General features: G+C 44.1%; 4 protein-coding genes and 1 long non-coding RNA gene across 9 annotated transcripts; 3 read left to right on the top strand and 2 right to left on the bottom strand.

The window, feature by feature from the left end:
- Positions 1-3,183: 3,183 nt before the first annotated feature.
- Positions 3,184-3,903, bottom strand: LOC117184824 (E3 ubiquitin ligase complex SCF subunit sconC-like). Its single transcript, XM_033383782.1, has 2 exons — positions 3,787-3,903; positions 3,184-3,617 (listed from the first exon to the last, which is right to left on the bottom strand). Coding segments are annotated over exons 1-2 (351 nt in total). The 5' UTR covers positions 3,789-3,903; the 3' UTR covers positions 3,184-3,268.
- Positions 3,904-6,818: 2,915 nt separating this feature from the next.
- LOC26534455 (transcription factor Ouib-like) lies at positions 6,819-12,042 on the top strand. Of its 2 annotated transcripts, XM_033384137.1 has the most exons (5): positions 6,819-6,992; positions 7,052-7,249; positions 11,206-11,588; positions 11,660-11,794; positions 11,847-12,042. In XM_033384137.1, exons 1-5 carry the CDS (start codon positions 6,873-6,875, stop codon positions 11,962-11,964), a joined length of 954 nt encoding a protein of 317 aa, XP_033240028.1. In that variant the 5' UTR covers positions 6,819-6,872; the 3' UTR covers positions 11,965-12,042. The 2 variants fall into 2 exon arrangements, with proteins under 2 accessions (XP_033240028.1, XP_033240030.1); XM_033384139.1 differs by lacking the exons at positions 6,819-6,992; positions 7,052-7,249 and adding an exon at positions 10,764-10,948 and having other exon boundaries at positions 11,008-11,588.
- Positions 12,043-12,458: 416 nt separating this feature from the next.
- Positions 12,459-13,771, top strand: LOC26534122 (actin-5C-like). Its single transcript, XM_033383272.1, has one exon. The coding sequence runs from the start codon at positions 12,556-12,558 to the stop codon at positions 13,684-13,686; it is 1,131 nt and encodes a 376-aa protein (XP_033239163.1). The 5' UTR covers positions 12,459-12,555; the 3' UTR covers positions 13,687-13,771.
- An 850-nt stretch (positions 13,772-14,621) lies between these two features.
- Positions 14,622-21,403, bottom strand: LOC26532130 (uncharacterized). 3 transcript variants are annotated; one of them, XR_004470290.1, is made up of 6 exons: positions 20,776-21,399; positions 20,011-20,714; positions 19,596-19,907; positions 19,389-19,531; positions 16,406-16,625; positions 14,622-15,416 (listed from the first exon to the last, which is right to left on the bottom strand). It is a non-coding gene; the product is annotated as an uncharacterized lncRNA (long non-coding RNA). The 3 variants fall into 3 exon arrangements; XR_004470289.1 differs by having other exon boundaries at positions 19,596-20,714; positions 20,776-21,401; XR_004470291.1 differs by lacking the exons at positions 14,622-15,416; positions 16,406-16,625 and adding an exon at positions 16,635-19,329 and having other exon boundaries at positions 19,596-20,714; positions 20,776-21,403.
- A 98-nt stretch (positions 21,404-21,501) lies between these two features.
- Positions 21,502-23,059, top strand: LOC6901965 (protein arginine N-methyltransferase 1-like). 2 transcript variants are annotated; one of them, XM_015185548.2, is made up of 4 exons: positions 21,502-21,730; positions 21,886-22,109; positions 22,163-22,336; positions 22,478-23,059. In XM_015185548.2, the coding sequence occupies exons 1-4, from the start codon at positions 21,620-21,622 to the stop codon at positions 22,767-22,769; spliced, it is 801 nt and encodes a 266-aa protein (XP_015041034.1). In that variant the 5' UTR covers positions 21,502-21,619; the 3' UTR covers positions 22,770-23,059. The 2 variants fall into 2 exon arrangements, with proteins under 2 accessions (XP_015041034.1, XP_002133499.1); XM_002133463.3 differs by having other exon boundaries at positions 22,163-23,059.
- Positions 23,060-25,818: the final 2,759 nt, after the last annotated feature.

Raw genomic sequence — 25,818 nt, 5'->3', positions numbered from 1 at the left:
TGGCCCAACACATACTCCACGGTTATGAAACTAAGCAATATTGTTCAGGGGTGTTTCTCGACTGAAAAATTTTCTAAATAACATATCGTTAAAATGTATATATAAACCTAATCATTTAACTCTTAAAATATGTAGTAAGTCAGTGTAAATATTATTAATATTAGATCATAGTTTAAGTAAAGCTGATTTCTAATAATAAAAAAAAATAAAATAAAAAAAAAAATCGGGAAAAAAACCTCAGATATCATTTGAAGAAATTGAAACTAGTAGAGATAAACTCCTTTATGTTCTGTGTTTTAGTGCAGGAAACATCGGAGCGTGAAGGAGATCTCCACATTTGTGGGGCGCAACAGTGTTCCCTGTTAGGATGTGTGCAGCAAGTCCCACCAAAGCCTAAACGTAGAGCCACATTATACTACTGACCGACACAAAGCATCAATACGAGTATGTGGTCGCAGTGCAGCAAGGCCTTGTAACGGAAATAATAGTAGCAAGAATTTAAACACCAAGCTGCAGTGTTTGTGGACACTGAGGTAGGAATGACAGTCAAGAGACTCTTGTTGGAAGTCGCAAATGCTTTTGTGAATCTCGGGATAGCCAGGGATTGCACAAAAAAAGTGTTTGATGGACATTTGAGGATGAAACATTCATAGCTGTTACGTTAAACCACCTTCCTTTTGGAATATTATACTCTGCTCTGAATGCGAGTATATTGTAAAGCTGTTAAACATTAAATTGCTGGGTGTTCGCCCACCCCGAATTAAATTCTACAACAAATAGTAGCTAGTCTTAGTAGTTCAATTCATTCCATTTAAACAATTCGATGGATTAGAGATAAATTATTTACAGAATTGGAATGTTGGATGTGAGGACCCTTGCCATGGTAGCATCTTCTCGAGCTCCGCAGCAGTCATATTTAGTAGGAATGCTAAAAAGGGCCGAAGTGATATTGTCTTGGCAAAGGCAGATTGCTATTGTCGCAGGCATAAGTTTTCTCACGGGGTACGTGCTGTAGAAGAGCCGTAGGTCTTGCAGCAAGGGAACCATTCTGAATATGCGGAGATAGCACAGGAACTAAGCCCTGGAAACGATCGAGTTGCATGAAAGCAACGTCCGTGTGCCGTCCTTCGTCGCCAATCCACAGTCTAGGAATATGATAATTTAGGAGTTGACAAAGGCCCGTGATTTTGTAGCTGGAAGTGGCTGGCTGTGCGCAGCCCTTTTAGCTGTCTTCTTGGTGGGCTATGGCGTGGCCTAAGCCCAAAAGAATAAACCTCAACCAAACAAGAATTTAACCGTCAAACTATGTGACTGAAACAAATGCAGAATTAAAAGGTTGCATCTCAGCACCTTTACCATGGGAATATCTACTTTTTGTACCCTGCTGATAATGTCTTTCTCCACCTGACAATGCCGAAGAAAAAGCTTGTATTTCTAATCGCTTTCTTAATTTTTTTTTCCCTTACGAGCTCTCCCAGAAAACTGAATATTTTCAATTAGATTGACCTGACTCTATTGGCCGGAATTGGTCATGCTTTCTTTCTCTATCTTTCGGAATCGCTGTTCGAAAAAGGGCCAGATTGAATAGTGTGTTAATGCGGGAGTGGGTTGATTGTGGTAGGATATGAACAATGTTATATGTGTTTTGTTTAAACAATTTTTTTTAAGTTGATTTAGTCATTTTAATCTGTAAAATACTCATCGACATTGTGCTGAATTTATAAAAACTTTGACTTTTCTAAAGAATAATTAAAACTAGCTTATTCCTTTTGGAACCTCGCATGGATGAAATAAATAGATCGGAAGAGGATGCCAAGATGTTAAAAAGATCTTCGTTTTGCATCATCTGCAATTTTTATAATATATGTTTCTCGATTCCTGGGATTCCTTTGACATCTCTAAAAGTCGCAGGCGAGTTATGAGTTAATAGGATTGGGATTAAGCTTCTTTCCCGGAAACTATCTCTACAGTTAGGGTTGAAAAATACAAAAAAAAAAATAGATAGTTTAAAAAATACAATTTTTTGTAGAACAGTCTATTTTATTGAAATAATTAATAAAACTTATAATTTATGATTTATATAATATATCAACAAACGAAATACTCATACGTTAAGCAGTTTTTTTTATTCAACCTGACACGGTTTGAAAAACCAAAATTTTAATTTTTTAAACGGTTATATTCCATTTAACACGGTTCAAAATAACACAACACAACAAAACACACACAGCTCACCAACAACAACAGAAACCAGACGAAAACAATGTTTCCAATGTTTCCTAATTTGGTCCCTAATTGTAATAGGTTTTAGAGATAAGGAACCAATACCTATTTTTGCATACGATCGATGTCACTGGAAAAATGGTCCGTCTTGAGGAATGGCGACTGCTACAGCTAAAAAGGGAGGAGCCAAAAGCGGATCAGAGCTAAAGAAGCTTTCAAAATTTCGATCTGAGCTTTTTTAAGGCAGCATTAGCCCAGCTGGGATGCGCAGACTGTCAGCTGATTTAAATGATGCTCTGACAGCTACATACATATATATGTACATATGTACATATCTCTATGTATGTATGTATATGTATAAATATGTATGAGCCTTGAAAAGCTTAAAAAGTATCAAATGAAATGTTGCTCATAGATTTCTTTTATGAATTTGCAAATCATTGGCCGAAGTCGGTTCGATCAGACATCTACATTATACATATGTATATCAATATAGCAAGTTGTTCAAACAAAAACTTCCGTTATTTTTTTTTTAAATATTCTCCATTTCGGTAATTAGTATTTGAAGATATCCCACAAAAATCTTGTACAAATCACACCACTCTATCATACTATGCCATAGTCACAAAAAACTGGCAGATGGTAGATATCAGAGCACTTTCAGCTGAATCAAAGCGAAGATGCTTGATCGATCAAACAAAGCTGTACTGATCTGGGCGAGCTTTAAAAGCTCTCGGCACAGCCAGGCGCTCTTGCTCCGATGCCAGGTGTTTGTTGTTCTCGGAGCTTTTAGATCATTTTTTGGGTGGCATGACCGATGGCATGAAATAGTACTGCAAAACAGGGACCGCTCGAATACTTTATGCTGTTCCTTTACCAGTTCCTTCTCAGCCAAGGACTAGATACGACTATAATTATTAGGTGTTAGGTGTATTCTTGGCATAGGTATAACAAAATAAACTTATGACTATCTTCAGCACCATTTATTACTTTATTTTGTATTCGTGGCTCCTGTAATCCATTCCCCTATGTACATACATAGAAGTTACTCGTTTCTCCTTAGCCCCTGGGCTACATTGAACAGACTCCTCATGTCCAGGAAGTCGGCTGTCTCCATCAGTTCCAATAGAATGGTCTGGTCCACATTGAAGAATTCTGTGTACCACCATGTGCTTTCGCTATCGCTCTTGAGCCCGGGATCATTTTTATGGTAGAATGACCAGGTCAGCACCTTCCGCAAAATAAAAGATCTTATATTCGGAACGTACAGACAATCATTAGCTCCTAGGAAATCTCTAATTCTTGCGAATCGATTGGCGATTTTCCTATCAATAATAATGACTTCTCCATCCGAGGACAGCAACTCCACTCTCTGCTTCCGCCTATTTTCTTCCCTAAAAACAAAACAAGAAAGGAAATACACAAAATGTTAAAACACTTGCATGTATACGTACACAGGGAGTATGCAGACGCAGACGCATACCCATACCCAAACGAATTCGCAGACCTTATCTCTTGTATTCAGTTCTATTTGAATAATTGCAGGCACTTTAGCATACTCACATTTTGTTTGTTAATATCTGACGACGCAAAGCCTGTTAACACACCTCTAGTCGCACATTTATTCTTCCGAGCCCGTCACAGCCGTGCGTAGTGGCCAGTTGTGACTGTAAGTAGAACCACATCGAGCATCTTTTAAAGTATTGTCTTTTCATACTCTTTTACTAGATGTAAGATAAGGGAGAAGATAAGAGAAAAGTACTTTGGGAGTAGCTGCTGAAAGCTCCCATCAAGAGACAAGCTTAAGCCGGACTGCTGTTAAACCAGCATGGATCTAGGGAAGCTACTGTGTGGGAGCTTTACCAGCAATCACAGGTTTCCCCGTTACGTGTTCGGTAGAACCCAATACTACCTGGAACGAAAATCGGCCAAAATTGCTAAAGTGAAGCTGCGGAAAATAACTTAGAATAAGCGGACGTGAGAAATCTTGTGCCTGCGACAATAGCAATCTGCCTTTGCCAAGACAATATCATTTCGGCCCTTTTTAGCATTCCTACTATGTATATATGACCGCTGCGGAGCTCTGTAAATAATTTATCTCTAATCCATCGATACCAACGTTCGATTTGTTTCTTAAGCAATACTTAATTGTTTAAATGGAATGAATTGAACTACTAAGACTAGCTACTATTTGTTGTAGAATTTAATTCGGGGTGGGCGAACACCCGGCAATTTAATGTTTAACAGCTTTACAATATACTCGCATTCAGAGCAGAGTATAATATTCCAAAAGGAAGGTGGTTTAACGTAACACCTATGAATGTTTCATCCTCAAATGTCCATCAAAAACTTTTTCCTGCAATCCCTGGCTATCCCGAGATTCACAAAAGCATTTGCGACTTCCAACAAGAGTCTCTTGACTGTCATTCCTACCTCAGTGTCCACAAACACTGCAGCTTGGTGTTTAAATTCTTGCTACTATTATTTCCGTTGCAAGGCCTTGCTGCACTGCGACCACATACTCGTATTGATGCTTTGTGTCGGTCAGTAGTATAATGTGGCTCTACGTTTAGGCTTTGGTGGGACTTGCTGCACACATCCTAACAGGGAACACTGTTGCGCCCCACAAATGTGGAGATCTCCTTCACGCTCCGATGTTTCCTGCACTAAAACACAGAACATAAAGGAGTTTATCTCTACTAGTTTCAATTTCTTCAAATGATATCTGAGGTTTTTTTCCCGATTTTTTTTTTTATTTTATTTTTTTTTATTATTAGAAATCAGCTTTACTTAAACTATGATCTAATATTAATAATATTTACACTGACTTACTACATATTTTAAGAGTTAAATGATTAGGTTTATATATACATTTTAACGATATGTTATTTAGAAAATTTTTCAGTCGAGAAACACCCCTGAACAATATTGCTTAGTTTCATAACCGTGGAGTATGTGTTGGGCCACTCTGTGAACTTGTTCCGGGGTCACGTGCTGTCTTCTGAAACCGAATTGGTGTGGTGGCATAGCTTCCTTGACGCAGCTTTCTGCCACCACTCTTTCGAATATCTTTGAGAAAACTGGCAGTAGGCTTATTGGTCTGTATGACTCCAGGGCTGACGTTGGTTTACCTGCCTTTAGTATCATCACAATCAGTGCACACTTCCATTGTAAAGTCCAACTAGATACATAATTCCCTCGCGTGGAAGCAGTTTTGCGATGCGGGTATCTATTAAGTCGTGCCCAGGAGCTTTATTGTTCAGAAGGGCTTTTATTTCCGCTTCAGCGGGCGAAACTGGCAGGGTTGGTATCGACATCTGTAGGGGCGCTTCTGAGTACCAGGAGACTGCTCGCGTGTGATCGGCTGGAGTGAATCTAGTCTCCATATTTCTAGCGAACGCTTCTGCTTTTTCCAAGTCAGACTTAACCCAGGTACCGTTGTCGTTTCTTATAGGAAAGCTGCACAGTGGCTGCCTCTTGATGCCACGGGAGAGAAGAGTTTCCAGAGATTGACCTGGCCACTTTCGGTTGTAACGGCTCTGTTTTGATCAGCGAGGGCCTTTTGAAAGTTTCTGCTTGCTCTGTGCATCTGAGCTTTAATGTCTGGGTCGTGAGCTCTAATGTAAGCTTTCCTTAATCTTCTCCTGCTACGCACAAGGTGGTTCTGCAGAGAGAGCTGCTTCCTGGATGAGTCGACAGGGGATGAGCGCATTTCAATGAGAAGCGGTAAGTGATCGGAAGGAAGGTCGAAGTTCGCTTGTACGTGCAGGGGAACGCCTATGGGGAACGCCTTTGTAGATAGCGAAATCCAGGGCACTAGGGCCTTGCCAGTGGCATGAATGTTGGCTCCACTTGAGATTATATAGTTGTGGGCTAGTTATATGTGATTTCGCGGCTTCTAGGGCAGGAGCGAGGGTGTCCCCACCATTGGTGGTTCGCATTCCAGTCCCCCAGTTCCAGCTGCAATGTATTTTGGATCAAAACTAGATAATAAAGAGCGGAACTGAGAGCTTGTCCATAAGGTAGCAGGAGGACAAGTAACTTGAAGAAGTAGGGTTTTGACCACTTGGTGGACTGCATTCAGTTGAGTGGGGTTTTCTTTTTGGGATACTTCCAGCTACAGGAGCTCCGCTGTCCTGTCAGGGAACATGAGGGTTAGCAGCTGGCTGTGGGCATGGTTTTGGACATTGTTTTGTGAACCTTCCGAGAGTCTTTGACAAGGGACTTTGATGAACGTTATTCCATTTTAGTGACAGGTAGATTTGGGTCGCGCGCCTAATAGTTTTCGCACAAGTTAGACGATAGAGTTGTTGTTTATTGTTGCCACTGTAGTGGGCTTGTCCGTTTTTATTGCTTTTGCACAGTCTTTCACAGCGATGTTGGGACGCGTCCGTATTCAACGAGAGCATGATCGAGACTCGCCATTTCCCTATAATTTGCAATCTATTTGCACATATGTATCTTGGCGATGGCGAGAGCGACGGCAAATGCCATTTGTATTTACAAAATAATTGTGCAGTTTCGCGCGGCGATATTATCGATACAGCTATCGATGTTTTTCTCAATCAACCCTGAAGTTAGTCAGCCGTGTGTTCGTATAAGCAAATTAGTATTAAACTTTGAATAGTGCACGTTCACCAAATATAAGGATGAATAATCAATGCCGAGCTTGTAGGTCTGCCATGTATAACACCAAAGGCAGGAACCTGTTCCAGAAGAAGAACGCCAAACTGTTGTTGAACTTCAATTTGGTGACGAACAACCTAGCGGTAAGTTGCATCTAATAAGTAACAAAATATGATTTCACTGATTTCCATATGAAACGCAGCTGAAAAAGGATCCGCGCGTACCCAGCTGCATATGTGCATCTTGTGCAGAATCTCTGAATCGCGCAGTCATATTCCGAGCACGCGCCCTCGAGACTCAGGAGAACTTGCTGCAACAACGCGCGGGACTGCCAGAAAACGATCTGCCAACAGACGACGAAACTCCTGGCGAAACATCCAATTCAGAGGTGAAAGCGCAGGATGCCGACTCTGGAAAATGAGCTAGGCGGTAAAACTGTACAAAAAATCCACAAATAGTTATTCTTTAAAGACATTTAATTTGTTGGATAATACTTCCAATGTGGATGACTATTTTACAAAAATTACTTTGGCTCCTGCCACCAAAAGTTTAGCAGGCTGGATCAGCTAAAAATTAACTTCGGCTTATTCAACATTAGCTTAACCGTAACCAACCACCATCCTGCTCTTTTCGCCAAAATAACAACGCTACCTACTTAATTCATGTCCAGCTCTCAGCCCGACAGATCTCCTTAAAAACCTTAACCCAAACAACATACAAAAAATCGTGCTCTTCCTTAAAATATCCAACATGTACCACAAACTCTAAAAGCCCCTTTAAATACAATAATGCATAATAAGATAGCCAAAGCCATGTATCCAATAAATGTATAAACTACTCAATCAACTAGTTATTATTAGGTTAATTCACAACATTTGTCAATACACCACCACCATCAATAGCAATGTCCAACAACATAGCCCAAGGCCAAGGCCCTGCAGCCAGCTCTAAACCACCTTAGTTAGTTATCTCTCTCCATCTCTTACAATAATAATAACAATAATTTTACAAAAATACAAAAATAGACAAAGGCTTATAATATAAATTTAATTTTTTTTTATTAGATTCGATTACCTATTAAATTACAAAAAAACTTTTTATACAGGCAAATATGCTCCGGAATAAAGTTAAACTTTTCAGAGTGTAATTGTGCAGGCCTAATTTTGAAAGATTTTCCTTTTAAGTAATGTTTATTTCATGAAGATATCTACATTTTGTATTTCGCGCAGAACTTTAATTTAGCAAGCTGAAATGGGCGAAGGCCTCACTGTGAGACGCCGAATTCGATCCACGCATTTCCTGAATCCACGATGCGCAGAGTTTGGCTGATCGTGGACTGACCTGATCACGCTATTTGGCAAGCAATTTGGTCCGCGCTGACATTAACAAAATCTGCACGAAATATTATATATGTATATGCACCTTGATATTTTCAAATACGTATCGATATATGTACATATATGACAAGCGTTTATTTTATCTCATAGAAGACGTAACTAAAGGGCCTCCGAATGAAGATCCTTCTCTGGCAAAAGGAACGGGTTAGGGCATCTACTACAACATTTTGAGTTAAATATTGAAACCCTACGTGGGATTTGTGGGTGCAGTAATCCTCTAGCTGCTTCATTTGGATGGTTAATGAGCCTGTCGTTGTATCGGCTGCTGTGATGGTTAATTTGATCGCCATCTTTTGGGATGAGGAGATCTTTTTTCAAGCATTGCGGTCCGAACAAACCACGGGGCACCTGTCATCGCCCTTAGAGCCTTAGCTTGCATGACTCTGATTTTATTCAGATGCGTCTTCAGTGCACATCCCCAGACTTGAATGGCGTATGTCCGTATAGGGATTATCATTGCCTTGTACAACAAGACTTTATTGCGTAGGGGAAGCTTACTTTTTGAGTTGATGAGCCAGTGCAACTTTTTAAGTTTGTTTTGACATTTGATGACTGTAGCTCTGCTGTGTGGTCCCCAGGTAAGGCTTTTATCAAAGTGGACACCGAGGTAGCAGAGAATAGCAGTATCATCACCGTAAGTGGCGACCAGGAAGTTGCTTGGGTTGTCGTGAGGTAACGGCATGTCACATGTAAATAATGTGTACAGGATTGGCCCAAGAACGCTGCCTTGCGGAACTCCAGCTTGTGACAATAAACGTTCTTTCTCGAAGAAATGATTTTATGACTGAATACTGTGGGGCGGGTAGTAGAATCTTTAGTTTGTATAAAAGTCCCTTGTGCCAGACTTTGTCAAAAGCTTGTTTTACGTCGAGAAACACCCCTGAACAATATTGCTTAGTTTCATAACCGTGGAGTATGTGTTGGGCCACTCTGTGAACTTGTTCCGGGGTCACGTGCTGTCTTCTGAAACCGAATTGGTGTGGTGGCATAGCTTCCTTGACGCAGCTTTCTGCCACCACTCTTTCGAATATCTTTGAGAAAACTGGCAGTAGGCTTATTGGTCTGTATGACTCCAGGGCTGACGATGGTTTACCTGCCTTTAGTATCATCACAATCAGTGCACACTTCCATTGTAAAGTCCAACTAGATACATAATTCCCTCGCGTGGAAGCAGTTTTGCGATGCGGGTATCTATTAAGTCGTGCCCAGGAGCTTTATTGTTCAGAAGGGCTTTTATTTCCGCTTCAGCGGGCGAAACTGGCAGGGTTGGTATCGACATCTGTAGGGGCGCTTCTGAGTACCAGGAGACTGCTCGCGTGTGATCGGCTGGAGTGAATCTAGTCTCCATATTTCTAGCGAACGCTTCTGCTTTTTCCAAGTCAGACTTAACCCAGGTACCGTTGTCGTTTCTTATAGGAAAGCTGCACAGTGGCTGCCTCTTGATGCCACGGGAGAGAAGAGTTTCCAGAGATTGACCTGGCCACTTTCGGTTGTAACGGCTCTGTTTTGATCAGCGAGGGCCTTTTGAAAGTTTCTGCTTGCTCTGTGCATCTGAGCTTTAATGTCTGGGTCGTGAGCTCTAATGTAAGCTTTCCTTAATCTTCTCCTGCTACGCACAAGGTGGTTCTGCAGAGAGAGCTGCTTCCTGGATGAGGCGACAGGGGATGAGCGCATTTCAATGAGAAGCGGTAAGTGATCGGAAGGAAGGTCGAAGTTCGCTTGTGCGTGCAGGAATCTATGGGCATTAGGGCACTAGGGCCTTGCCAGTGGCATGAATGTTGGCTCCACTTGAGATTATATAGTTGTGGGCTAGTTATATGTGATTTCGCGGCTTCTAGGGCAGGAGCGAGGGTTTCCCCACCATTGGTGGTTCGCATTCCAGTCCCCCAGTTCCAGCTGCAATGTATTTTGGATCAAAACTAGATAATAAAGAGCGGAACTGAGAGCTTGTCCATAAGGTAGCAGGAGGACAAGTAATTTGAAGAAGTAGGGTTTTGACCACTTGGTGGACTGCATTCAGTTGAGTGGGGTTTTCTTTTTGGGATACTTCCAGCTACAGGAGCTCCGCTGTCCTGCCAGGGAACATGAGGGTTAGCAGTTGGCTGTGGGCATGGTTTTGGACATTGTTTTGTGAACCTTCCGAGAGTCTTTGACAAGGGACTTTGATGAACGTTATTCCATTTTAGTGACAGGTAGATTTGGGTCGCGCGCCTAATAGTTTTCGCACAAGTTAGACGATAGAGTTGTTGTTTATTGTTGCCACTGTAGTGGGCTTGTCCGTTTTTATTGCTTTTGCACAGTCTTTCACAGCGATGTTGGGACGCGTCCGTATTCAACGAGAGCATGATCGAGACTCGCCATTTCCCTATAATTTGCAATCTATTTGCACATATGTATCTTGGCGATGGCGAGAGCGACGGCAAATGCCATTTGTATTTACAAAATAATTGTGCAGTTTCGCGCGGCGATATTATCGATACAGCTATCGATGTTTTTCTCAATCAACCCTGAAGTTAGGCAGCCGTCTGTTCGTATAAGCAAATTAGTATTAAACTTTGAATAGTGCACGTTCACCAAATATAAGGATGAATAATCAATGCCGAGCTTGTGGGTCTGCCGTGTATAACACCAAAGACAGGAACCTGTTCCAGAAGCAGAACGCCAAACTGTTGTTGAACATCAATTTGGTGACTAACAACTCGGTAAGTTGCATCTAATAAGTAACAAAATATGATTTCACTGATTTCCATATGAAACGCAGCTGAAAAAGGATCCGCGCCTACCCAGCTGCTTATGTGCTTCTTGTGTAGAATATCTTAAACGCGCAGACATATTCCGAGCACGCTTCCTCGAGACTCAGGAGAACTTGCTGCAACAACGCGCGGGACTGCCAGAAAACGATCTGCCAACAGACGACGAAACTCCTGGCGAAACATCCAATTCAGAGGTGAAAGCGCAGGATGCCGACTCCCTGATGAGTGGTCTGGAAAATGAGCTAGGCGGTAAAACTGGTTTCGACGGGACTGACGCCTATGAGACGGCGCAGGTTGCTGATTCACTGATTACGAGTCTGCAAAAGGACTCGGGACACGAAAAGAAGAAGAGCAGTATTACTGAAAATATCATCAAAGCTCCAAAACAATTGGCCGATAACTCCACCTTTAGATCCTCTCCATCCACTACTCCAACCTCCAGATCCCCTCTATCCACTACTCCAACCTCCAGTTCTACTCGACCCTCTCGTCTAACCTCCAAAAATTCCGCTCAATTTGACAAACGCCATCCTTTGCCCAAGAAAATCCTCAAGCGACGAAGCTGCACAATGAATAAGCTCAAATGCAAGTACGTATGAACTGAAATTCGAATGCTGTTTATTCAATTTCATATAATGATCGATCAACGATTTCCTCTAGATTTTGCGAGCAAACCTTTGTAAGCCCCTTTGAGCTCAGTTGCCACATGCGATCGCACACGGCGGAGACATCATGCAAGTGTTCATACTGTGACCGAGCGTTTTCAACTAAGGGAAACACCATCCGTCATGAGAGGTAAGAGATCGAAACGATTGGAGGCTAGTACTGAGTTTGTTGTATCTTGCAGAACCCATACCAGGCAGGCGCCGTTTGTCTGCCCAACTTGTGACATGTCCTTCACCCTTGCTACTGTGCTGAAGAGACATATTAGTCTTTACCACACTCAAATGAGCATGTCATTTTAACTCCAAAGAATCCATTGATCCATGCGCGAAGTGAGCTTCTGATACCATTACTTATAACATTGATAAAGCATTTCTTAGTTGAGTATAAAATGGAATTGATTTATTTAAAACGTGGGGGAACGTTGTGAGTTGCTGCGGACACCGCAACTCTATGGTTATACCCGATACTAAGTCTGTATGGCTCTCCTCCGGCAGACGCCGCTAATATTAAGCGACACGACAAAGAATGCGTGCGAGAGAGACACACGAAATTTGGACACGAAACGGCCAAGGTCCGATATCACAGGAGTGTGGATACCAAATTTGGTTGCTCTGGCTCTTATAGGTTCTGAGATCCTTGAACTCATATTTTGCAATTGGCAAAACCGACCATGAAACCTGTGTGTTAGAGAGAGACAGAGCGAGAAAGAATGAAATTGTTTTCTTGATTCTGGCTATAATAATTATACGATCTGGTTCAGATTTTGCACTCTAGAAAAACACTTACAAAAAACTTTTCTCAGCGAGCTCAGTTTGGCCGCAGCGGGATACCGAAAAAGCAATCGTCTCTTCCACTTCCCTAAAAGAACTACATATTCAATCTACATCATAATGTGTGACGAAGAGGTTGCTGCTTTGGTCGTCGATAACGGTTCCGGCATGTGCAAAGTCGGCTTTGCCGGTGATGACGCACCCCGTGCCGTTTTCCCATCGATTGTCGGCCGTCCACGTCACCAGGGCGTTATGATGGGCATGGGACAGAAAGACTCCTATGTGGGTGATGAGGCACAGAGCAAGCGTGGTATCCTCACTCTGAAGTACCCGATTGAGCACGGCATTGTGACCAACTGGGACGACATGGGGAAAATCTGGCACCACACCTTCTACAATGAGCTGCGTGTTGCCCCCGAGGAGCACCCTATCCTGCTCACCGAAGCACCCCTGAACCCCAAGGCTAATCGTGAGAAGATGACTCAGATCATGTTCGAGGCTTTCAACACTCCTGCCATGTATGTGGCCATCCAGGCTGTGCTGTCTCTGTACGCGTCTGGCCGTACCACAGGTATTGTGCTCGACTCTGGCGACGGTGTCTCTCATACTGTTCCAATCTATGAGGGTTATGCTCTGCCCCATGCCATTCTGCGTTTGGATTTGGCTGGTCGCGACTTGACCGACTACCTGATGAAGATCCTGACTGAGCGCGGCTACTCGTTCACCACTACTGCCGAGCGCGAAATCGTGCGCGACATCAAGGAGAAGCTCTGCTACGTCGCCTTGGACTTTGAGCAGGAGATGGCCACCGCTGCGTCCAGCTCCTCGATGGAGAAGTCGTATGAGCTGCCCGACGGACAGGTCATCACCATTGGCAACGAGCGATTCCGCTGCCCCGAGGCACTGTTCCAGCCCTCATTCCTGGGAATGGAGGCCTGTGGCATCCACGAGACCACATACAACTCCATCATGAAGTGCGATGTGGACATTCGTAAGGATCTGTACGCCAACACCGTGTTGTCTGGCGGCACCACCATGTACCCGGGCATCGCCGACCGCATGCAGAAGGAGATCACTGCCGTGGCTCCCTCCACCATGAAGATCAAGATTGTCGCTCCACCAGAGCGCAAGTACTCCGTCTGGATCGGTGAATCCATCCTGGCTTCGCTCTCCACATTCCAGCAAATTTGGATCTCCAAGCAGGTGTACGACGAGTCCGGCCCATCCATTGTTCACCGCAAGTGCTTCTAAATCGAAGCTGCGGCTGCAGCTGATGCTGGCCGTGGTCATGGTGGTGTCTTTGCTCAGCCATCACATGGTTGAATATTTGGCAGAGTACATTAACAACAATAGCAGGCACACACAACACCAGCTCCTGCCAGATGAATGCATTCCAACTACTTTTTAGACGCAGACTTTTACATTCTTCATAAGCAATACCCCCATTGTGTTCTATTCGAAATTCCAATAAATGTGAACATTCATTCATTTTTGGCATTTACTTTGCTTCCATGCATTTGTATTACAATTACACATACCATACCATTAAATACTTGTAACCGCTTAAAATCATTAATAAAGCGAGGAAAGAACTGAAAAATATAGTCATCTTCTACGATTCTGCGTTTTTAGTTTTCTCGTATCGTCGAAATTGTGGATGCCACAGGTTTTCGCTCTTTGTGGGGGCGGAATTGGGCGGGGCAAAGCTTTGAAATATACTTGTAGCAGTGACATATCACAGAAGTCCGGATATAAAACGTCGTTGCTCTAGTTTTTATAGTCTTTGAGCACTAGGCGCTGATAGGGACGGGCAGACGGACAGACGGACGGACGGACGGACAGACGGACAGACGGACAGACAGACAGGACTCAATCGACTCGGCTATTGATGCTGATCAAGAATATATATACTTTATGGGGTCGGAAACGATTCCTTCTTGACGTTACACACACTCATTTTGAGTATCGGGTATACAAATTCGTACTTTTCAAACCCTGGATAATTTTAATTTTAATTTTGTTCTGTATTAAAGTCACTGAAGAACTAAAGTCTATAAATATCACCATACAATACAACGAAATATATGTCAAAACTGAAGAGCCAATAAATACCTAACTTCTTATATGACTTCCATAGCATCAATCCACGCTTCGTAGATGCCTCTTGCATAAAACGCTGCATGTCTTTTAATAAAAAGGTTTTATTGTTCGACTTCCATTCGACTTAGACTTTTTACAGACCTCTATTTTTACTGTCGGAGCGACCCACGTATACGGAATGCCTGCTGCCGGTGTCCAAGCCAGCACTGAGGTTCTGCTCTTCTTACCCAACTGCTGTTATTGTCTATGAAATGGCCCATCAGCTCCCTCAAACAGGGTCGCTGGAATCATGTGCTTCTTCTCCAATCTGTCGCTATTCATCCTTCTGACATTCGTCACGGGATTTGTGAGACTCTTATAGTATTCATGCTGATGGCTGTCATCATCCTTTTACTAACTAAAAAGCTATTCTCAGTGCAGTGTTTGGCATTGAAGTCAGGGTCCTCGCGCCCCTTCTGATGGATCCCCATGGATTTGTGCCTCTGTTTGATGTCGTCAGCCAGCGGAGATTCGCACCTTCGACGGGAGTGGTCACCAATGGCCATCGGAATGTCCACTGTCGCGTTTGCAACTGCATCTCTGCCAGAGCTGATGCTCAATGGCAATAGTCAATTGTCTAGTATGTGGAACGACTGCAGCGCGGTGTCCGGCCAACAAGTTTTCGACCACCGCCCCAGTTAGTGGAGACGTTTCGATTTAGATGCTAGACTTAATTGCTGTCCGCTCGTTAAAGTATAAGTTTAATTACGACTGCTTTTCGTTTAAGAGTTATATAGTATGTTCCGTAAGAGTCCCATCAACCTGAGGCGTATTCCCTTCCTCGCGTTGACCCCTTAGATACTTGTCTTTCGTCGTTGATATCCAACATCTTCTAGCAGCCACTGAAAATATAAAACAATGCCAGACTGTAGTATTTTGTGTAATTTTTCAACCTCCCTCTTAGCTTCTAGTTCTTATTGTCTCTGTTCTTATTGTCTTAGTTCTTCTAATTTCGTGCAAAGAGTTCAGGTACCAAGCACTGAGGTCCCCACCAAAATATCCCCAACGATTCCACAAAGAACTATGCAAACTACTATCTAGAACTATCAGCCTGAAGACCTGGTTTAAGCTCTGGTTATAACCATTAATTCTACTGCAAGATTACCATGTAAATTTATTATTTTTTCCTGCATAGTAATTTTACAAATGCAAGAGGGGCTTGCATTAACACAGAAACAGGCACGGCCTTGATGGATAACTTACTCTTTGGCATGATTCACAACATAGTGACAGGCCAAAGTGCGAACTGGCCCTGGTGACAAGGCACTTCCTTTCCCGCACTTGTTGAAATGAAAGTGAGACAATCAATCCAGGACACTAACAAATTAGCGGACCAATGTCCATCCTCACCAGCACCAGCATGGATAATTAATCATTCTCAATTGTGGAATGGCAGTAGCTCCTCAAACTAATTGAGGAGCGAACGAGAGGTAGAGAAAATTGGTCTCCGGAAGAGCTTGGCGACAGGAAAGCGAACCCTCCCATTCCGACTGGACAAAGTCCACTTCGGAAGGACTCCAACTAGAACTTGCAGCCAGGAGTGCATGCTGTGCGCGTATATTCTTAATTCGCTTCAAAGTTCAACGAAGTTCGTGTCATAAGTTCACAGCACCAGCATGAACTTTCTCCTTGCTCTTGCTCCCAGCCTCGCTTATGGACACGGGCTCATGAATTAATTGAGATTGATACCGTGTTGATGTTGGACCGCATCACATCATGCAGCATGCGCTTGGCATAGTTTCAACAGCCACAGCACGCTCCACGGCTGTCGCCTGGCAGGATACAGGACAGGACAGGCCTGACATTCCATTCCCTTTCCCATTCCCATTACCAATGAACTGCCATTCCTTCGATACATCCGGATGTGTGTGTGTCTGCAACTGCACTTAAGTCCTCACTATGCACCAAATGACAATGTTCCATTTGACGTCATTTATACCCTGTTCCAGTCCCTTCCAAGCCACAACTTAGGAAGGAATTTCGATCTTCTTTTAAGAGTGTTCCCTCGAATTCCAGGTCCGTCTGCACAGGATGATCAGTATTCAGTGGAGCTAAAAAAAAAAAGATATATTATTATTGCGGCTTTTTATATGAATATTGTTTTTGTGTCATATTCATGTACTAAGAAACAAATTATTTTTAAAACCACACGCTGTAAGGCTTTTCCGGCAGAAAAAAATAAATTTTAAATAGAAAATCGACTCCTTACAGCCACATCTAAATGATTCCTTATAAGCTAACTTGATTCCAATATAATTCAGAATTTATTTTAAATTAGTAATTAATTATTATTTTTTGGTACCAATCTTGGCAGTGGGGTATGGAAAGATTGTGTTGTAAAAAAAACGAGTCCCAGGATGGGCCTAACAAATCATGTTAAGAAGCACCTGAGGTGCAGCAACGTATTCCGCTCGAACTATTCAACGTCTGAAACCTGAAAAGAAGCGACTTATAAATTTTCAAATAAAAAACGATGGCTTCAATTATTATGATCATTTCTAGATGAGAAAGGTATACCCAGAGGAAAAAGGCCAGAGCCCCGAATAGTTCCACTGAGGTTTTACATTTAGATTAAACATGGGCCATATTAAAGACTTTTTAATAGATGTATATTTGAATCAAAGTGAAGCCCGAATATTTAACTTAAATCTGACAGTGTTTCTTTTTACTATGCCATTTTCCTTTCAGTGCACAATACTTTGTGGTGGTATAATGTGTTTAACTTAGGTGACTGCTGGAGACGTCAGAGAATGCCCAGTGGGACCGTTTAATGTCGAAAATTCAACGAAAATTACTTCATTGGCAAGTCTTTGTGATGAAGGGGTAGCTTGCAAGCAATACTCAGCGTACTTTGCAGGGTCTTTAGAGTACCCTGAGACTTTTGTACATTTCGGAGGTGAAACAATTCATGAAGTATACAAGCCATTGCACAAGACTAGATAAAAACCCTGTTGCATAGTGTATTCCGCATGGCTGGCAGAACTTTTGGGTTCAGTGACAATGGAGGCCCCTCCACTACCAACTCCATGCATCCACCTGTCCTTCAGCCTCGGGGAACATGTCTCGCATTTCACTTTCATAGCTTGCCAGCTGGAAAAGCACGAAGAAGGAGATAAAGAATTCATGAATTCCAAAGAAAATCCTGCAATCGTCGGAGAGAGGGCGAACAATTTGTATTCAAATGATTTGAGAGCTCTCCGGGAAGTAACATCATTAAAAAATCCTTCGTCTTGAGTATCATTTGCGACGGTAAAAATAGCACTCCAGAGGCCAGCCGTCCGTTCGGTTGAAATGACAGCTCCTGGGGGACCCATTGGGTGCTTCATTCCAATGCAATATTTTGAGAGCGGGCAAAAATATTGTACGTATACATGGAAACTGTGCGACACAACAGCCACCATCCCATCCTGTCACATCCCATGCCATTCGTATTCGTTTTCGTATTCCCATTCCCATTCCCCACTCCGCCTGCCGTAGGCTGTCAATTGAAGTTTTCACGGGATATCGATGCCTGTCTCATCCGCCAGCTCTGCAATCAAATGCATGGGGAGTCAGGAGTCAGGAGTCGTCAGTCCGGAGTCAGCCCCGCCGAATGGAGTGAGTCGTGGCATCAAAAGTTTTGATGGCACCACAGCTGCTGCATGCCATTGAATGGCAGCTCGGTCAGATTGGTTGAGCTGCTGGGATCTGGTCGGGTTCGGAAAACATTTGCCTGCACTGCTGCTGCTAGGCAAAACAGCTAAAACATTTTGCAAGGTATGTTTTTAATTAAAGCTGGCAACGCTTCATCTTGCTCTTCCGTCTCGTCATCCTGCAGCTAACTGTTAACGGACAGAGTGGAAGAGGGCGAGAGCGAGAGCGAGGGCAAGGGCGAGAGCGAGGGCTTTGGGGAGAGCAAGCAACTGCTTCTTCCATTTCCACAATAAAATGCTTGTGCAGCAGAAATGACTACAACAGCGGCAGTACCTCCCACTCGTCCTTTCCCTCTTTGACGTTGGTCTGCGGTTTTTGTCTCGATTATTATTTCATTACTCTTCCCAACTCTCCTTCTCTATCTCTCTCTCCCTCTCTCTCGCTTTTGGTGTTATTTTATTATTGTGATTTTTGCATATTATGTACATATATAAAAGGCCAGATTCTGGCTGCATCAAATTGGATTGAATTTCGTTAAAAACAATTCCAGTTTATACAAATACAAAAATCAATTTCGTTTTATGTTTGGTTTCATCTCTTTCCATTCTCGCTACACAAATGCAGTAAGCAATATTTAATTGATGCAGGAATGCAGCTTGAAATCGAATTCGATATACATGTGACTATGTATAGTACTCATATTAAAGTGCACACGTACCAAGAAGAGGCAGAGGAGATAGAAGAAGAACCTACAATCGGATCTCGCTGAGCAGAAGCAGTTCCTGGAGGCCGATGCTAATTGCTATGTCCTCTGGGTGGAGCCGGAATCGGTTATTCGTTTATTTCGTGTTCGGAAATTTCGTTTAGATTGAGCAATTCAGAGATTGCAGAGATCGCCTATAGCTAGGAAAGGGGCATCGATACAGATGGACTGTATGCGATCTATGCGAAGATTCCTGTAGCCTCACGTTTCTCTTGATGCTTAAAGGATACCCCCCTGGCCTGTGCAGCTAACCGGCATAGCGAGTCAGTAGTCTACGTAACGAGAGGATCCGAAGTCTGTTGGGTATGCCAGACCCTTTATGGAGCGGTTACAGACTAACAGCATATATAGCTGGAAGACTAGATGCAAGGAAAAGATATTGATATTGACGAGGTATTACTTAAATGTTAAATATAACCTGGTAGCTGATACGTGCATTTATCCCCTCTGAGTTGTTCCATCCGTAGAGCTTTAAATATGGATGGTGAAACGATGTGTGTGTTTGGTTCCAATGTATTTGGGAGCGCAACCCTGAGAAGTTCCTTATCATATCCTACGAAGCTGAATCATGAAATCGTAATGTAATTAATATATTGTATTCATATAAAATACACAGCAGACATACCTGAACGAACTAATAGCCGTTTCCATGTTCATACGTAGTTCGTAGTTGTGCTCCTGCCGTTTTTTAATTGGACCGTCGAGAAGACCAACATATGTAGCGAGACCACCAGGTGCGTAACGCACCGACGAGAAGCGCTCAGAGTAGAAGTCGCTGAGTCGCTAGAAGTCAACAATTCTCACTAAGATCGCTGTCAAGGCAGCCCCACGGATGAGAAATCAGTCACTTCTGAATTGTTTCGTCAATATAACTCATTAATATTAATATGCAGTGCCTAGCAGCTGATTAAACTGGGTAGGGATTTTCACGTGGAACCTGGAACACATGAGAGTTGTTATAAAGTGTACACATCAGAAACATACTGATACCTATCAAATATGTAAGTACGCCTTTCCATTAAGATACGAGTATAACATACCATATATGTGTATTGAGAGCCGTGAAGGAGTGTACTATACCGAATGGAAGGGAACGCTGAAAGTGTTCCAAGATGTAGCGTCGCCGTTGGTGCTGCTTGTAGAAGCGAAGCAACGACTGGGAGCGCTCAGGTCCTGTAGCGTTGCGGCGTTTTAGCGGTGACTTCTGGAATGCAGCAATTGTTTGCCTGTAGCTTTGGAAGGCCCCTACCCAGAGCAGGTAGTGGATAGCAGCTGCACGAGAAGGCGACTGGAAAGGTCGCAGATATGTGTGTATATGAGTTGCATCTCTCCGTAGAGCCTTCAAAAGTGTAAAGAATTCCCTATATAAGTGTGTACGTAAATATGCACATAAGATGGCTGGGCCAAATAATTCTTTCCACTATATAATCACGTTCATCAGACTTAGGCAGACGTCAGACACATTCACACAAAGCATTCACTAATATAATGTGTGGAACTGTAAGTGATGTGATTAGCTATGCAATACAACTCATGGTGGCTGCTGCATGTTGCAGTGCGTTGAACGTTGACTGTGAATCGACAAGAAATGCTCCAGCCATTCTAGGCCAAAGTAGCGAGCGGATCCCAAGCACAGTCTGTAGCGAGTCTGTAGGGTATATAGGGCCCGCAGGGCACAGGGCCGATCGGCCTTTACTTTGATTTTCATTAAGTTCTTTTTAAAACCATAACAAATCAGCTGTGGCTGCAAATCAAGAGTATACATATCTATTTACACTGCTAGTACATTAATATTCACTACTCACTACGTGTGTACAGCCCATCGAGTGATCCCCTACACGCTGCACAAAACTCGTTGCGTGGGCGCTCACTGCGATCTCACTTGAGCGCGCCGTTCCTCTGAATGTGTGTGCACTCCGTCTGGCCGGATTGTCAGCCCGACCGTTGAATTATGAAGAGGCACAGGTCGCCGGTGCTCCGCCTACCGCCCTGCCAGCAAAATAATCAAACTGCACAAACAACTCGACCTCATAAATAGTTAAGACACAAAGAGTACAACCAGAAGGAAGAATAAATGCTGTTATTCCTAGTCCAGTGTCCGGTGAGGCCTGAGGCGTGGGAGGGGGGAAGGCGCCGGCATCAGGTTGCCCGTACATTGGCGAGTGCTTCTGTGCCGGTGTCCCGGACCGTTGCCTTCTGCCAGCGCCATGTTGTTTCTGCTGTGTGTCCATTTTTATTGCCCGGCAGCCACATGCGAGTGGAGCTGGGTACCCGGGTAGCGATGGGTAGCTGGGTACCCGGATAGCTGGGCAGCTCGGGCTGCAGCCTCTTGTTTGCACAGTCCCAACTAATTGGATTGGCAGTTTCAATTCAGCAACGGACAGGCAATTTATTACACATGTTTGTCTCTGGCAGGGGCAGGGCTGCCAACTTTCTCGACTGCGGGCCCTTCACCACACCGCCAGTTCTACCATTCTACCATACCGTCGAAACGAAACTCACCGCGACCAATCGATAACTGATCGACGAGTGGTCACTCGACGAATGGCCACTCTCTCTTTCTGGCTGTACAGCGCGTTCGCGGTTGCGCACTGCATTTTAAATTGTTTTTTGTCTAAAACACATTAGTGAACCAATTGGATTTATAAAATGGAACGCTTTGATCGCCAGATCACCATGCGAGCACTTCGCCACGAGTTCCTTCGCCAGAGGCTTTTCGGAGCTGCGATGATTGAGGATTCTGCCATTTTCCGCGACGCGGTGGGTGCTTTCTGTTCATTCGTCTGCTTTGTTGTGCTTTTTTTTTATTTGTTGTTGTATTGTCGCCGAATTCCAAGAACTGGGCGCATTTTTGCCGAAGATATTCGAGGTTATGTGTGTATGCTGAACTTTTCCATTTTATACCGCCTTTGCAGAACGTGCTGAATATTTTCTGCGGCGATGGAGGAGTCGCCATGCTTGCGATCCAGGCCGGCGCCCGACACGTCCTGGCCATAGATACGGTCACTAATGCGAACATGGCTCGTCGCGTGATCCGTAAAAACGGAATGCTAGATCGCATTTCCGTAATGGGCATCGATGTGCGTCAGTTGGACCTGTCCGGGCTCCGGTACGATGTGCTGCTGTGCGCTTGGATGGAGTAAGCACCCCCATCGATAGCCGGCTCCATACATGTACTAATCCCTCTTACAGCGACATGGCTATATTTCAGGGCAAGCTGTCCGATTTGATTGTAGCACGAGACCGCTTTATCCGTCCCGGTGGGATTATATATCCATACATGATTCGGATCTCAGCGTGTGCCATAGAGGACGGCAAAGCTTGGGAAGCTACCAACAAATGGATAAATGCAAACATTGGATTCAGGTATTTGCATATGCGTGAGCTGCTGCGCCCGGTCTTGGATTACTTGAAGCCCGAGCAGATAGTCACTTCATTCAGCAAGATAGCTGATTTTAATCTATACACGATCACACTGGAACAGCTCAATCGAGCCGCATTTTTCAGCATGGTGACAATCCAAGAGGCACCCGTGCACTCCATTTGCACGTCCCTGGAATCGTTGGTGATGCGCCCAGGTGGACCTGTCGCCCTCAACTTTAACCACTTCACACCCGATTACCGTCACACTATTTTCTATCTGGGTGTCCAGCTGAACGCATGCCCAGGCTCCGTCATCGTTGGCAAACTCACGGAGCTCTTCGATTGGAGCATGACTCGCCAGATGTTGAAATGGGACTACGAGTACAACGGACGAAATGGAAAGTTCGTTGGATCTGGTAATTACACTGTTCGCTAGAGCTCGGAGCGGGAATTATCAACATTTACTATAGATTATATTTTTTCATACTTTTTTTTCGACTGAAGTAATGTTTGATACTTAGGTTATCTTCAGGGTGTAGAAGGAGCGCAGGTTTTTTTTCTTTTCGTTTGTCCATATTCATGAACATTTGATCTGTTCTTATCTGATCTCTATATATATTAAGATTCACATAAGATTCTGGGATACGAATCATAAATGCCTAATTTTTCATTCCAACTTTTCTTTCTGAACATTTACAAATTAAAATAAACCATTTAATCCAAGTACATTTTTGTTGGAGTATATTTTCTAATTAAGTGCAAATTGTGTGAACTTTTTTGTGGGAGTCGCCTCAGATGGCAATTTTGCAAATTAGGCCATCCACATGCCCAGCCACCCATTACCGCTAACGAGCACCGTTTGGTAGGGGTCCATCCACTTGTTGGGTGCCCGGACCAGATCCCTGGCCCCTGCCCCCTGCCCCCTGGCCCCTATTCCCTTGCAGCTGCCCCGAGTAGTCCCGTCTGCACACATTTTGTTAAACAATAAAAATGCAAAAGGAAATTGAAAGCCTCGAGATGGCTTGGCGGCGGACCCGTGCGGAGTGCCTTGCAGTGGAGTGCCGGGAGATGCAGTGAAGCAATGGAGCCATAAAGTTTCTGACTTTCGCAAACCGTTTGGCGATGCTGTTGGCAAGTTTGTTGCAAAATGAGCAGCAACAAGGGGTGGAAAAGCTTCACAGAAAAAGGAGAGTTGTGGGCGGAGGACTCGGAACCGGTGCCGGTCCCAGACCCGGACCCGGACCCGACTCGTGGCCATTCGTTTCATCACAACCATTTCGCAACGACGCTCCATTCGCTTCTTTTTAATGGTCGCCCAAGCCAAGTCTGCGCCTATCCGTATATGGGCAGGGGGCTTGGACCTGGACCGGTGCCTGTGCCTGGGTCCTTTTGTTGCTTAATTGGCGGCCGGCCGAGAGGACCGGTCTGCACTGGCACAAATTGCCGGGCGAGTTGTGGGTCCTTTGACGAGCGCTTGCTGTACATTTTCGCGCCGTGTTGTGCAGCAGCCCACGTCCGTGTGCCATTTGCATTCCGGCATTGTCCTGGGCCAAGTCGTTTGGGCCAGAGCAAAATGACAGAGAGGAAGATATGGAAATGGGTTTGGGTTTGGGTGTGGGCGTAGGCGTTGCCGTTGGCGTGAGCGTGGTCGTCTGTTGGAGTCGCCCTACGTGTGTGCCATATAACTTGGCCGGCGTCATTGTCGTCGTCGTTGTCCATTGTGCACCGAGTGCAATACGTAATCACAACAGCAATAACAATGCCGCACAGTGGGCTAAAAGGCCATTGAGCCGAGTCACATTTACAAGCCATCGAGTTTTATTTATGGGGGTGCTCCATGAATTCCATGCATATACATACGTACGCATATACATGTATGCGCATGTGTGTGTGTGCACATGTGCAAGCTGCTATGTGGCGAGGATGGCGCCAGCAGTGATCGGTGCTGCCAGATCTTCCTTTTTGCACAAGTCTGGCTTCCTTTAAAACAAATGCGAAAAACAGAGACAGCCTTATGGGAAAAGAATGTAGTGAGAAGGAGGGAGACATATACATACATATATGCTTCAGCTGGCTTAACAGTTGATCTGGGAGCAGCGCCGCGCGCAGAAATTATCGATTACCAGATCACCCTTTACCGGCTGGTTGTGTCCAAATTTTGAACAAGTTGTTGTAAAATTATGGACAAAGCATATATTAAACTAAATCAATGAACATAGAGAGCTCTTATTGCCAGCGATCAGTCCAATAGGAGGGTTACGTATTTGCTAAGGTAGGTACTCTTCAGATAATTGATGCCTACTTTTATTGGACCATAACAGATGACTTTAATATAAAGGTCTCAATTGCTGTTTAGTGGGTTTTTAGCAAGCGACTCATCCAGTCAGGAATACCAGGATGGGTGCCACTGTTCAGCGGAATCGAGAATGGAAATGACGGCAACAAAACAATGTGGCAAATGTGCAATGATGTTGTTGGTGGCGATGGCGATGCTACCATGGCAGTGGCCGTGTGGTCTCGTCAGGCAAGTTGGCAGGGATGGCAGGACTTCAGGTCCCCGGTCGTGTACCGAGTCCGGGCGGCCATTGCAGTTATGTCACATGGCTGACTTAATTCATTCATTTAGACGACGCTGACAATTGTAGGTGTCCGGGTCCGGGTACAAGTCCGCGCCCTTTGTCATTTTGTTTTTGTCAACGAGGATGACGATGCGACGACGTCGCAGTGCAGCAGTGGCACGGCAGCAGTGTGCTGAGCCAGTGGAGGGCCATTATGGCACCGACATTGTCAATGACTGGCGAATTATTATTGCCTGACAGGGGCAGTTGGACGCCAACGAAGGACTCGCCTGGCCTCGCGTCACATCACCTCACCTCACCTCCCCACACCTCCCATGCCACGTCAATCTGTCCCCACATCACTGGGGATCCCGTGTGTGTCCGTGGTTGAGCTGGGCATGTGAGCTCCGCTCCATCTTGTTGTGACAGTTGGCACGGCACCATTTCTGTGTAACGTGGCAGCTGAAGTTGTCGCATGAGGAGGTGGCATGAAGAAGCCAATCATTTGCCAGCTAGTCAATCGGGCGCTAGCAGCTCCTGGGCTTATTCCATTATTATGCATCGTAATGCTAGTTGAGGCACTGAGTGGACTGCAATTGGAATTGGGATATGAACTGTGTATACCAATATCCTATACATACATATGTATGTCCCATATACTCGTTAGTTTTCCAAACAATTCAAGTAAATAGAAAAAGCTGACTTTAATGCTTGCGATATTGATAACTTCTATACGGACAGGGCATATCGGTCAGACCGAGTCAGAGCCAGGAAATGTGATGTAGAAAAATATGCTCTTAAAGTCTAGTACGATACATTTCGAATTAAGGCACAATTTTTAATATATTATTGTGATTCATTCATTTGGCGATAAAACTCTTAGCCCCATATCTTTTCCGCAATTATGGATTTATCCGTTCATCGTCC

This window comes from Drosophila pseudoobscura, chromosome X (assembly GCF_009870125.1).
Source record: "Drosophila pseudoobscura strain MV-25-SWS-2005 chromosome X, UCI_Dpse_MV25, whole genome shotgun sequence".
Lineage (NCBI taxonomy): Eukaryota > Metazoa > Arthropoda > Insecta > Diptera > Drosophilidae > Drosophila > Drosophila pseudoobscura.
Note: the sequence above shows the minus strand (reverse complement) of the source record. Positions and strands in the feature narration are given on the sequence as shown.

Coding starts and splice junctions, on each gene's coding strand:
- LOC26534455 (XM_033384137.1), top strand. CDS start 6,873: ATGAATAATCAATGCCGAGCTTGTAGGTCTGCCATGTATAACACCAAA. Junction 11,589..11,659: donor ATGAATAAGCTCAAATGCAA/GTACGTATGAAC, acceptor GATTTCCTCTAG/ATTTTGCGAGCAAACCTTTG. Junction 11,795..11,846: donor AACACCATCCGTCATGAGAG/GTAAGAGATCGA, acceptor TGTATCTTGCAG/AACCCATACCAGGCAGGCGC.
- LOC26534122 (XM_033383272.1), top strand. CDS start 12,556: ATGTGTGACGAAGAGGTTGCTGCTTTGGTCGTCGATAACGGTTCCGGC.
- LOC6901965 (XM_002133463.3), top strand. CDS start 21,620: ATGGAACGCTTTGATCGCCAGATCACCATGCGAGCACTTCGCCACGAG. Junction 21,731..21,885: donor CTGCCATTTTCCGCGACGCG/GTGGGTGCTTTC, acceptor CCGCCTTTGCAG/AACGTGCTGAATATTTTCTG. Junction 22,110..22,162: donor CTGCTGTGCGCTTGGATGGA/GTAAGCACCCCC, acceptor TCCCTCTTACAG/CGACATGGCTATATTTCAGG.